This window comes from Sycon ciliatum, chromosome 6 (genome assembly GCF_964019385.1).
Source record: "Sycon ciliatum chromosome 6, ocSycCili1.1, whole genome shotgun sequence".
In the NCBI taxonomy this organism is placed as follows: domain Eukaryota; kingdom Metazoa; phylum Porifera; class Calcarea; order Leucosolenida; family Sycettidae; genus Sycon; species Sycon ciliatum.
The window spans coordinates 26,621,635-26,634,456 of record NC_088648.1 but is presented as its reverse complement, the minus strand read 5'-3'; the positions used below and the strand labels follow the sequence as shown (position 1 = coordinate 26,634,456).

General features: G+C 43.9%; 1 protein-coding gene across 1 annotated transcript in view; it reads left to right on the top strand.

The window, feature by feature from the left end:
* Positions 1 to 12,822, top strand: part of LOC135819822 (sushi, von Willebrand factor type A, EGF and pentraxin domain-containing protein 1-like) — a 104,326-nt gene that overhangs the window by 66,970 nt on the left and 24,534 nt on the right. Inside the window, exons 17-22 of the mRNA XM_065333102.1 lie at positions 293 to 469; positions 3,852 to 4,028; positions 4,941 to 5,117; positions 6,422 to 6,598; positions 7,010 to 7,186; positions 10,057 to 10,233. Coding sequence (XP_065189174.1) covers positions 293 to 469; positions 3,852 to 4,028; positions 4,941 to 5,117; positions 6,422 to 6,598; positions 7,010 to 7,186; positions 10,057 to 10,233 — 1,062 coding nt within the window. The remainder of the gene's footprint in view (positions 1 to 292; positions 470 to 3,851; positions 4,029 to 4,940; positions 5,118 to 6,421; positions 6,599 to 7,009; positions 7,187 to 10,056; positions 10,234 to 12,822) is intronic.

The window sequence follows — 12,822 nt, the reverse complement described above, 5'->3', positions numbered from 1 at the left end:
AACGGGAAAAGTCTGAAAAATGGACTGTCACAACCAGGACTCAAACCAGGGACCTTCGTTTGAGGCCAGCGATGCTCTAACCACCGAGCTAAGGTGTAGCGCTCATTCCAAAAGAGACGGTTCAACGTAAGAATTTTTATTCCCATGAGGTTAGAATTATGCTAGAGATCTTGAATCAATTAGTGCAGAGTTGATAAGGGGTTTAGTTTCACTGCTCGTGTAGCGTAGACTGTGGCCCGCTACACTTGTATCCTGATTTTTGTCTCCTGTTTGGTGTCTGTCTTGTGTGCAGAAATCACCTGTACAGCTTCCGTGTCAGCACCAACAAATGGTCTTGTGACCAGTGGTGGCAATACGTTGTCATCAGTACGTCAGTTCTCTTGCACTGAAGGTTATCGACTGAGTGGTATGAGCTACACAACATGTCTATCCAACAGGTCTTGGTCATCTGCCAAGCCAGTCTGCACACGTGAGTACATCTCTCTCTGACAGTCTGTCTTTTCTAACTAGCACGACTCAACTATTATTTGCAGCAGATGAACTTGAACCCGTGGAAGAGTGTTCTTGTCCTAGCTCAAGTTTGTATGTGCTGTGTGTGGGTTACAGTATGGGCTGCGACTCAACCGCTTGTGTGCATTCTTCACCAATTTTGTCTCTCGGCAACAAAGGTCCCACAAGTCTCATCATTATCATCCCGTAATGTTCGACGTTCTTTGATGCCGAGGGGCATAGCTCGTGCACATCTTCGTGGCGCATCCCTTCCCCTCATTGGAACTTTCCGCACCTATGCCTTCCAAGTTGGAAGATTGTTGGTTTGCGCTTCGTAGATGTGTTGGAACAAGGTGTGAAGCCATCGAATGTGTCAATATCCTTGTCAGTTTTGTGCCTTGTTGTCGCACTATCTGATTTTATATTATCTCATTACATTGGAAGCCAACAGTACTGCCGGGCACTGAAGAACGGACCGCCGAAGAACGGCCATGCTAGAACTTCACCAATTTTTAAGAACAATCTAGGCTGGTATTTTTCCAGATGAGAACTGACACCAAAATGTACACGGTAATGTACACTCAGGCGTGTAACTCTGCATAAATGTACATGTAAGAGTGTACCATCGAATAGGAATGAAAATGATGTGTTCGCTAAAAATAAGAATGGGCTAGGGTAGAACCAAGAGTCCATAACCCAAGAGTATGCAACTGTGATCTCTTTTCTATGGGCCAACCGCGCGCCGCGCTGCCTTCATTACATCATTCAGCTGCAGTCCGCGCACAGCGGAAAATCAAACACCGCACTTTCCCTCTAGTTTGACATGAACTTTCGTACGGAACTGGAGTTCACGCGCCAGAATTCAGAGATTGTGTAGGTACTGGAACGAATCGAGCAAAAACGGATGGGCTCGTGCGAGAAATTGAGAGTTTGAATGCATGCTTTCAGAGCGTGATGAAGGCAAGTTACGTAATGAAGGCAGCGCGCCACGCATGCACCCATAATCACAGTTGCATACTCTTGGGTTATGGACTCTTGGTAGAACCCTATCCCCCGGCGCCCGGCGTCCGGCACCTGGCAGTACTATAACCATTGGTTTTTCACGTTTGCTGATGAGAAGAGCTCGCTGAGTGGCAAATACTTGAGCAGGTCAAGGAATACCACCGGGCATCTATGTAATGTTGATACTCTGATACATCAAGTAAGGTAAAACCCTGGTATGACCAGAGTAGTGGGTAAATTGTTGATGTGACAAGATGAGGATCCTTTGAGGCCATTTGAGGACAGCCCCATATTCCAATGCGTCGTAACTGACAATTTCAAATGCAAAAACTCTGCGGATCGTAACTCAATCGAATCTCGCCAAAATCAGCAATCAAAATGATACAGGTAGAAGAGAAAGCCCTCACCTGCCCATAGAAATAATCCCCGGAGCGCTACGAGCAACGGTCCTTGAGATAACCACCCATAAGTTGGGCCGAGATCTTGCCAATTTGAAAGGTGGACAGTGTGACCTGAGTATTTAGAAGTTTGAGACTTTTCGTTACGCTGAATTACTCAACAATTTGAACGGGTTTCACTCGTGACATATGTATAATCGAGTTGATCAATGATCAAGATCAGAATCAAAGTCGATGACTGAGGCCGATCAGCCGGAGTTCGCTGCATGCACCGAGGTGTAGGGTTTCCTCGGGTTCGGTGGAGAGTGAGCATTAGTCTGCTTCTTGTTACTTTCTTGTCGAGCAACTATTTGTTTCTAAAAAGTCGACACTCTAATCAGTGACAATGCAGGGCTGGTTGACCACGCAGCGTTTGGTCTCAGCGTTACTACATCGAACTGACAAGGAGTATATTTTGAAATTCAACTCGTAATGAAAATTCGATTTCTAGGGCCCGGAAGACTATGCTCGAAACCCCATAATGTGTTGAGCTTATGATGTTTGCTAGTTACAGAATATAGATCTGCTGGGAATGGAGACGTTATGTAGACAAGGCCGTCACAGCCGAGGCGGCTGGGGCCGCCCCACTTTTTTGGTGTTTTTTTTTTTAGCACACTGCAACAAAGCGCGATGATCGTACCTCAGCCCAAATCCTTGTCCCCGATCTTGGTTTATTGCAGAATCAAAATTAATAGTCTTTCATTGCAGTTGCAGTGTACACTGAAATGACACTAAATGCCTGAAAATGCTTGCAATTGGCTTCAATTTTTGAATTTTTTCCCGGGGAGGATAATGAAGAGCCCTTGTCCTCGATCGTAGCGCCTTCTTGGTTTGTTGCAGAATCAAAAGTCCAGCAAAATCATTGTGTTTGACACTGAAATGGCACCAAATGCCCGGAAATGTTTTGCAGGTGGCTTCAATTTTTGAATTTTTTCGCACCCCCTTCCATGGCCGCCCCACCTCCAAAGTCGGCGCGACGGGCCTGGTAGATAAAAATCGACAGGATTATCTTTGCCCAGCTAGCTAAGCCAAACCGATTTCATACTTGCTACCAACACAGGATTACTGTTGGCATCATCAAGAAATGCACGAGACACACGACTTACGTACCGGATACACGAAATAGCCGTGGATGTATTCCTGTAGCCAACAGGTCGAACTCTCCCGAGTGCACCTGAAAGGAATGTGATCAAACCTGCAGCGATTCCGTGGTCGAAAAGACAGACGAACTGCCAGGAAAATAAGTTGCAGCTAGCCCCATATATCGAGCATTCTACTGCATCATGCCATTGTCGTCCACGCAAACAGAATGCCATCATACATCGTAGCATCGTCGAAATAATGTTGCTGATCAATCCGATTATCCAGATTTTGATTCTGATCTTGAATTTCTGATGAAGCCAGGGATAATTTGTTCAGTCATGTCAGCAGCCGAACATTCGCTAAGCTTGTGACTAGCATCCTGTTCTGCAGGATGTGGTATATTACAAACAAATTTGATATCGCACAGATTGAACTCTGCATTTTGCTTACGGTATTCTTTATTCAGAAAATGACAAAGAGTCTCTGTGTGGCCGTCCTATGCCACGAGAAACTCCAATCAGACTCCTAAGTCCTCTGCCTTCTTGATTGAATGTCCGCTTCATTTGAACAATGAACAAAACAATTGAGGACGGCTTTGCAATGAAAAATTCAACTACATTGGAGCTGAAAAAAGAAGAAACGTGCTCAGGTTGAGACTCAAGTAGTATGGTACGCAGTAGTCTTCTTTCTTATTCACAATCATGTTGCATGTTTTCCCGGTTGCACAGTTTATCCGTGGGGACATTGAACCTCCGTGTTTTGAATTGACTTTCGACCACAAAACTATTAGGAAACAATTCGTTATAGAGTTCTGCTGTAATGGTCTTTCTCCTCGTGCAGAAATTATATGTTCTGGCTCAGTGACAGCACCAACGAATGTTCATGTGACCGGTACTGGCAATACATTGTCATCAGGGCGTCAGTTCACATGCATGGAAGGTTATCAAATGAGTGGTACAAGTTATGCAATATGTCAAGCAAATGGTTTTTGGTCAACTGGCAGACCAATTTGCACAAGTGAGTAACAAACAGTTGCGTATCCAATTCCATCCAGATACGTTTTATTTCCTTTACACCACATCTTCCACCGGCCATGTAGCCAGAAGTTGGCCTCCTGTGATATGCACGAATATGCACATAGAATCCCGAGATAACGCTACGGTAAATGCGGACACTTTTGGTGGTGTGTTATTTTCGGTAACTTGGGTGCCGAAATGTTTATCGAAAATAAAACACACCGAAAATTTCGGTACTAGTACTAGTACACTTACCTGGAAAACTGGTTCACCGAAAATTTCCCTCCACCAAACCGCCGATTTTGGAGAAAAGCGAAAATATTGCTCCACTGAAAAATTCTGCTTTTGCAGTAAGTGGAAGCATAATCACTTTACTCACAATGGCCTAACTTCAAGTTTAGAGTATTAATTGTACTCCTACTTTGCATATCCTTGCCCAGAAGGAACAGACATTTAGGCACATCAAGCACCCTGCAGGTGGTTTTTATGGGGAGGGTCGTGGGAGGGTGCATACAACAAACTCACCACTATAAAACTGATAAAACTGACTGCATTGACAAAATAACGTCAATTTACATTTCATCATTGAGAGAAAGACGCAAACGGGAAAAGTTGGAACAAATGGACTGTCACTGCCAGGATTTGAACCAGGGACCTTCGCTTGAGACCAGCGATGCTCTAACCACTGAGCTAAGGTGTAGCGGTCACTCCAGCAGAGACCGTTCAATATTCTCTTCATACTTCGTTCGAATTTTAAATCCCATGAGGTTAGAATTATGCTAGAGATCTTGAATCAATTATTAGTCCAGAGTTGATAAGGGGTTTTATTTCACTGCTCGTATACTGTAGACTGTGGCCCGCTACACTTGTATCCTGATTTTCGTCCTCTGTTTGGTGTCTGTCTTGTGTGCAGAAATCACCTGTACAGCTCCCGTGTCAGCACCTACAAATGGTCATGTGACCGGAAATGGCAATACGTTGTCATCAGTACGTCAGTTCTCTTGCACTGAAGGTTATGAGATGATTGGTATGAGTTACACAACATGTCTATCAAATGGGTCTTGGTCATCTGCTATGCCAGTCTGCACACGTGAGTACATCTCTCTCTGACATTCCGTCTTTTCCAACTAGCACGACTGAACGTTAATTTGCAGCAGATGAACTTGAACCAGTGGAAGAGTGTTCTTGTCCTAGCTCAAGTTTGTATGTGAAGTGTGTGGGTTACAGTATGGGCTGCGACCCAACCGCTTGTGTGGATTCACCGAGTGAGTTTCCAAAATCCTAACCATCTCTCCGTATTGTATTGGTGTTCTTTTTCCCGGTCAACTCATAATAGTCTACCACTTCTTCGTACTAATGTAGCTGCATTTACACACTCCCTTCTGGTTCTGTCCTACACACTTGGGCTGCAACTTCTTCTGGAAGCCAAGATATCCCATTTTATTCCAGCTTAAGGCATGGTCTCTGATCGTATTATGTAGTACACCGCATTGACCGCTATTCAACAACACTGTTTCAGTGCTAACTGTGATAGTGTTCACATGGCGGGAGTCAGTCAAGTGTCAGTCAGTTCGACAGGAAGTGCGAGCTCCAACAACAACAAGTCGTTTGGTGCTTGATCACCAAAACAATGGAAAAAACTCAAAAAAATTGTATTTGAAGATAAAGTATCAGTCCGGGAGTGAACTGCCTGAAAAGAGAAAAAAACCCCAGACCCGCTAGGACTCAAACCCAGGACCTTGCTTGTCATGAGCAATGCTCCAACAACTGGGCTATGAGACCAGGCTGAACCTAGCTGACAAGTTGGATTTTCCCCTCCCCTTGGAAGGTACACACCAGAGGTGAAAGAAAGTGATTAAATTTGGAAAGGATTGGGAGAACTTCAAATTCAATGGATCAGTCGGAGAAGTGAACTGCCTGAAAAGAGAAAAAAATCGGCAGACCCACCAGGACTCGAACCCAGGACCTTGCTTGTCATGAGCCATGCTCTAACGACTGAGGTATGGGACCAGGTTGAACTTAGAAGACACACGGATGTGCCGTGCTCTTCATGTTTTGATTTAAAGAAATCCACAGATTACGCCCACAGATGACAAATGTATGACTCTCTTCCTAGTTAGATCCGGCCGTACACTGCCGCATTTGGAGTTGCCAAGGGGAGCTACGCGACTTGACAACTCTGTATGGCGGAACGCAGATCCGAATACAGTTTACGTACTACATTCCGTAGACCGACTACGTTTTTTACTAACATAATTACGTTAAGCTATTAGTGACATGAAAATCGATTCTGGAAAACATTTGACTTCATTGATGTACGGAGATGACGGCAGAGTTTGTTCTTTATATTGCTTTATCAACATATTCACTGTTTGCATTTTGTCCGGTGTGCAGAAATCACCTGTACTGGTGCAGTGACAGCACCGGCAAATGGTCAAGTTACCGGCACTGGCTCTACATTGTCAGCAGTACGTCAGTTCACATGCAATGAGGGTTATCAATTGAGTGGTTCAAGCTACACAAAATGCCTTTCTGATGGGTCATGGTCAACTGCCAATCCAATGTGTAAACGTGAGTTGCACACTTTTTTTAACTCTGTTTTTCACAACTATCAGTACTGTTTTGTGGGTTAAAGTATAAGCCAGACTTTGCTTGCTGAGTATCACTTAACTCGCGCTTTTGAAAGGTGCTGATCTACGGCGTACATGTATGAGTTAACTCGCAAAAAAAGACTACAACTGGAGAAAATTTGATTTTAGCCTTTACTTCCCCTTTAACCATTACGTTTAATTGTTAGAGGTGAGAATGCCATTTGCCGTGTTTCCTGAGATTTTAATTGTAAATTGTTTCTTGAATAGATTTCAAGGAATCTGCCTACACTCAAGATAGCCCTGCATTTCACACAAATCCATTACAAGTATCGTTTCAATGTTTCAGTCTTCACGACCATCATCAATATTTTGAAATTGTTTCTGGGTACAGAAATAACGTGTGCCGCATCAACGAATGCCCCCACGAATGGTTCAGTGTCATCTTCAACAAATACATACTTCTCTATAAGAAGGTACTCCTGTACGACTGGGTATACATTGATCGGAAGTAAAGACACTGTTTGTATGTCCGATGGGCAATGGTCGGGTACTACACCCACATGTTCACGTAAGTAGTATTGGCAATGTTTATTGTTTTTGTTTTCAATGACAACAGCCATAAGGTCCAGGGAGTCGATAGAAAGAAAACCCTCATCATTTTGTACATATGGAATACGTCTTGAAGATGTGCACGAGCTATATCCTTCGGCCACAATGGTCCTACTAGTCTTGTTGCAGAGGGACATAATTCGTGCACAGCTTTGTGGCGCATTCCCTTCCTTTGTTCCAACCAACTATGCTCACGCAACTCAGTTTGGTGACCTTTGCATTGCAGGAAAATACATGGTACAGGTGAAAACAAGAGAAAAAGACAACTAGAGGTACCCGTCCATCATGGAAGGAACAACAACTTACCAGAACAGTAAAACATCGAAGAAACAAGCAGCGCAAGCAAAAGCCAAAACGGTCTCATCAGTAGAACGTGCATGTACACGTGCGCCTACAAAGCACACACAACAGTGCAAACGAAGGCAACATGCTACACTAATCTACATGCATCAAATAAGGATTCCAAATCGCAAACGAAAAAATGGCCAGATCGGCAAAAAGATACGCAACTGAGTAGAGTCCGCAAAACCCTGGAACATGATGACATCAACCAAGAAAAACAGGAGAGCCGTGCCTGATAGACAATAACTAGACTGAACGCAAATTCCAACAACAAACTACAGTCCATTTCAAAAAGATTTGCAATCCTGGCGATCGCCCGCGGGGTTTGGCGTCTTACAGTATGGGCACTCGAGCGCTGCCTGGAAAAACTCACTGTGAACTCGAAGAAATATTCCGCGCGAAAGCAGGAAAAATGACAACTCACTCACCTTGATACAGTCATGTACGTCTACGTCTGTCGTCTGGTTTACAACAAACGAGTTCTTCCTCGTATCGATAATGGAGTCAGAGAGGACATGTCGAAACGAAAGTGTTGAAAATGTTGACGAGCGGCATGGGTCCCAATTCGTTTTGTGACCAAAATAGTTTCTTTGAGCTGCGATGCAATTTACTCACCGTGTGACTTCGACGACATCGACACGAACTCATTCCCAACGCCATGACTTGGCAAAGCTATCCGTGTGACTTCGACGACATTTTGAGAAAAACAGACGCTTGTGAACACTGATAGAAGATGGCGTTGACTGCTAAATTCAAATATATTGGCGATCCGTACTAGAATAAATCTCCAAAAGCTAGAGCGCCATGACTTCCATATTCACTCACACCATTGCAGTGTTGTGGGTGTGTTCACATGGCCTGAGCCAGTCAAGTGTCAGTCAGTTCGGAAGGAAGCGCAAGCTCCAACAACAACAACAACTAGTCGTTTGGTGCAGCCATCTTCTTTGTCTTGCACCAGCTTGATCACCAAAACAATGAAGAAAAAAAGTGTGACTTGAGGATAGTTTGGGATTTGAACTCACAACTTCATGGTCAGCAGACAGCATTCATAACCACAAGGCCAAAAAGGTAAGGATAAATCGTGGGTTTTGATAAAAAATCGATACTGGCTTCCTGGGCAAATTGTAAAGCATGGGAAAAGGCCGGAAACCTGGCCGAAATTCTAACTCCTTAACGGCTGATCCAATTGTTCGGAAACCTTCACAGAACAATTTGCCGTGTCCTAAAAAGCCATTCTATGTACTTTGTTGTCCAAATTTCCCTTATCTTCATACTTTTTAAGACCCAAACCTGATTGTAAATCTTTTTGAAACAGACTATAGTAGGATAACGATAAACTAGTAACACTGAGACAATTCGACTGTCACAAATTACAACAAAATACCATCCACGAAGTCCTTTCACTTTGTCCACCGCTCGTTGCAAGATATCACTCTACACCAAGGGTCTTCCTGGGGATCACAATCCTAAACAGACGAATGTACGCACACTGCAGCCGTCTCTGGTATCCCGCATGTGGCAGCATGTGAGCATGCGCGCAAAACAAAACCCGACACATGACAATGACGTAACTGTTCCATGGTGCACAGAAGACTGCACGTGCAACCCAACCAATGCAACGAAGTCAAGACTAAAACAATACAAAATAGAACTAAAGAACAACCTAAATTTAAGCCATGAAAAGACTTTCACTCTAGACCCGGTGCGCGACAAGTGCCATAGGGGCACTGTATTTGTCACAGTCCATCACAGATGGCACTATGTTTAAGAGAGGGCATTAGTTTTTCAACGCTGGTAAATATATGCCATCCAGCACAAACAAATGAAGGAAAAGGGAGCCTAAGGGCATGATCGATTTGGCGAATCCCAAGCAAGTGCGCTCAGAGTGACCGTGATCGATTGGTCGATTCCAGCCGAATCCGGAGTAGGTGTACTTGGAGTGGAATCCGACCACACCGGCCCCCACACCGGGAGTGGCTGCAGTGGAAATGGACTTTGGCTTTTTTTTACAGCTTTCACAGAACCTTTGTATGATATGCACTGTGCGCACTACACCCTTGTTCTGTTCAATTGGGCCAACCTAAAGTTTACTGTATGTCAACACAACACAAACGGCGACAAGAACTGCGACTTAGATCCTGAGACCGTCAGTGGAGTGTCATAGACAAAAAAGTACCAGCACCAAACTTGGCTACGCGCTTGGTTAGAAGCCCGGGGGGGGGGGGGGGGGGCACTATTCAAGTAGGTTTTTATTTTTTTCATTGGCTCTCCAAAACTGGGGCGCTATTCGAGAGAGAGCCCTATTCAAGAGAGGGCTCTAATCGCGCCAGTACGTTAGTTGAGAAATCATTACCATCGCGACATAGACGTCGTGCTTGTACGTGGTGACGCCGAGGATGAAGACGCCATCATCACTCGTAACACATCATGTTACGAGGGATTCTGCCTCACTGGCATTTCTTCACATGTATTTTTGTCCCTGCACAGAGATCACCTGTACAGATTCCGTTTCAGCACCAACCAATGGTCACGTGACCGGTAGCGGCAATACATTTTCAGTAGTACGTCAGTTCATATGCAACGAAGGTTATCAAATGAGTGGTACCAATTACACGATATGTCAAGCAGACGGCTTGTGGTCAACTGCGACACCAATGTGCACGAGTAAGTAACAACAATGATAATAATTATGATTGCAAATAACGCTGAGTAATTACTGTGAAACCCGAAAGTTTAACGCCCAAAAAGTATAAAATTTTCGTAATTTTGGCATGATTACTAGTTGATTACGTGCAGAAAGTTTAACGATGGCCACCTAGCCACCCATCTGTATGCGCACTTTTACAAAGGCATCTAGCGATTTTTCGAATAACGAAAAAATAATTGGTCTTTAAGACGTTACACTTTGTGATTCGTTAGACTTTCCGGGTTTACAGTACTTCCTCCGCGTCATCGAAATTGTCGCCGTTTGACTAGTGACTTGTCTTTTGTTACTGACAGCTCCTTAAACTAAGCCATTCAAAATTTATTACACAGTATGATAGTCTGAAGACTAGAGTAACGTTCCAGGACAACTGGACTGAGAGTTTTCATGCAGAGATGAAGTCCTCGTCGTCGCTGATGTCAATGGACGCAAAAATATCGTTCCGAAATATTTCAAGGAAGGTTGAAAGTTGGTCGCGCCTCATCTCAAACGCTTTGACTTTCTCCACAGGACAAGAGCTGCTATGCTTGTTGTCTGCTAGCTCTGGATGATTTCTACTTCACCACCAACGAAGCCTAGTAAGAATACACGATCGTTGCGAGGTCGGTTGATTACTGTCGGTGGAATCACCTCGGCATCACCTCGATCTTGAAATGAACTTCATTTAGCCGTGGCATGCCCCCAGCTCATGCAGGCAAGTGTAGTATCACGTCCAGCGCGCCCTCTTTTTCAGCATCACTAGCACTGGTATACCATGGTACGGCACCTGCGCGTGCATCACTAGCACTACGTGTAGAGTCTACACAGCTCTTGCATGTACAATCATGTACTAGTACTGAGTGTCTTAGCCAGAGGGAAAAAATTTATCGCTGTTGCAGGCATTTAGTTTGCCGACCCCTCGATGTTTCTCCAAGCGCTGCCACTTGTTCCACGAAGTCATTCTCACCTCAGCTAAGGTAAAACAGTGATGGGGCTTGAGTGAATGGCTATAAGCACGAGAAATGTACAGGCTGCAATGCCTGACTGATCTCAGCGAGTCGAAATTACCAGCGCAGCGACATCAGCGAAGAAATTGCGTCTAGTTCAAAATTCAAGCTTCCAATAACAGAAAATAGAACTTTGCCGTCACCCTATACTGATGACTATCGCCTATGTCCGATTCCTTGCCTCTGGTGCGAGTGCTGGTGAGTAAATACCGCGTTTTACATCAAAAGTCAAACTGCGACAATTTCGATGACGCGGAGGAAGTACAATGGAAGGTAATAACCCTAACAAAAATGAAACTGGCCACAAAACTTCTATGCATACATGTACATACATCAATGAAAAGTTCATGGATAAGCTCCAAGAATGTGTTCTTGTGATTGCGATCAGTTTGATTTACAATACATCATCACTACGAAGGAATCAACGCAGGGTGATAGAGAAAATGTGCCATTTTCCAACAAGAAAGACAGTATGAGAGACATTTTGAAAACAAGCCGGGTTGGTACAAAATGATTTAAATTGGCTGTAGCACCTGATGCGTTTGTTGCAGCACATGATGTGTTTTAGATACATTGCAAACACTGAGAAAACAGCATGGAATACTGTACATGAGAACTATAGAGAACTATGGAAAGGGTGAGAATGTAGTTACCAATATGTTTTGGATGCTTATGTCTGGTCGTCGATTGTGGACACACACAGCTTCTAAAACCTCCAGTTCAGAGAAATTACGAGCCCAACGCACGACACTAAAAGATGAATTTATGTACTCTTGCCAATATGAATGACAGTGTACGGTGATTGGATCAACTAACATGGGAAGTGCATTGGTGCGCATGTAATACCAGTTGGACACATGTGCCTCGTAGTTTTTCGTAGTACTGATCCCGAATTCCACGTGTGAAGGCAGTGTACGTTGATGAGTACATCAAATTAGGGAAGTATGCATGTAATAAATGTGTTATTAGCCTCGTAGTACGGGCAATACCGGCTACGATATCTGCCCTCACGCTGACGCCGTTCGGGCAGATATCGGCCGGTATTGCCCTGATACTCGGCTAATAACACATACTTACACGATAACACTGCTCGTAAGAATTATGAAAATATGAGAGGTCATTCTTGTAGGCAGTACCATATTTCCCCGACTATAAATCGCACTTGATTATAAGTCGCACCCCCATTTTCAGCTTTGAGCAATATTGATTTGATATAGTGACCTCTGTAGTAAGCCACGCTCGATTTTAAGTTGCACTCCCTTTTTACCCTTGAATTTTAGAGTAATATGGTGCGACTTATATTCGGGGAAATACGGTATATTATTTTACATGACCACAGTGTAACCGATACGCACTATACCGGTGGAATCCTGATAATTCAAATATGGCTTAATTCGAACATACCGCTTAATTAGAAGTTTTTCCAGGACCGATTTCTAGCAATACGATTCCCACATAAACAATTTCTGATTATTCGAACCTCAAACTGGATATGTCCGGTTAATTAGAAGTTCCACAGATTCCACTTACATAGAAAATGTGTGGGATTTGTGCTGATAATTC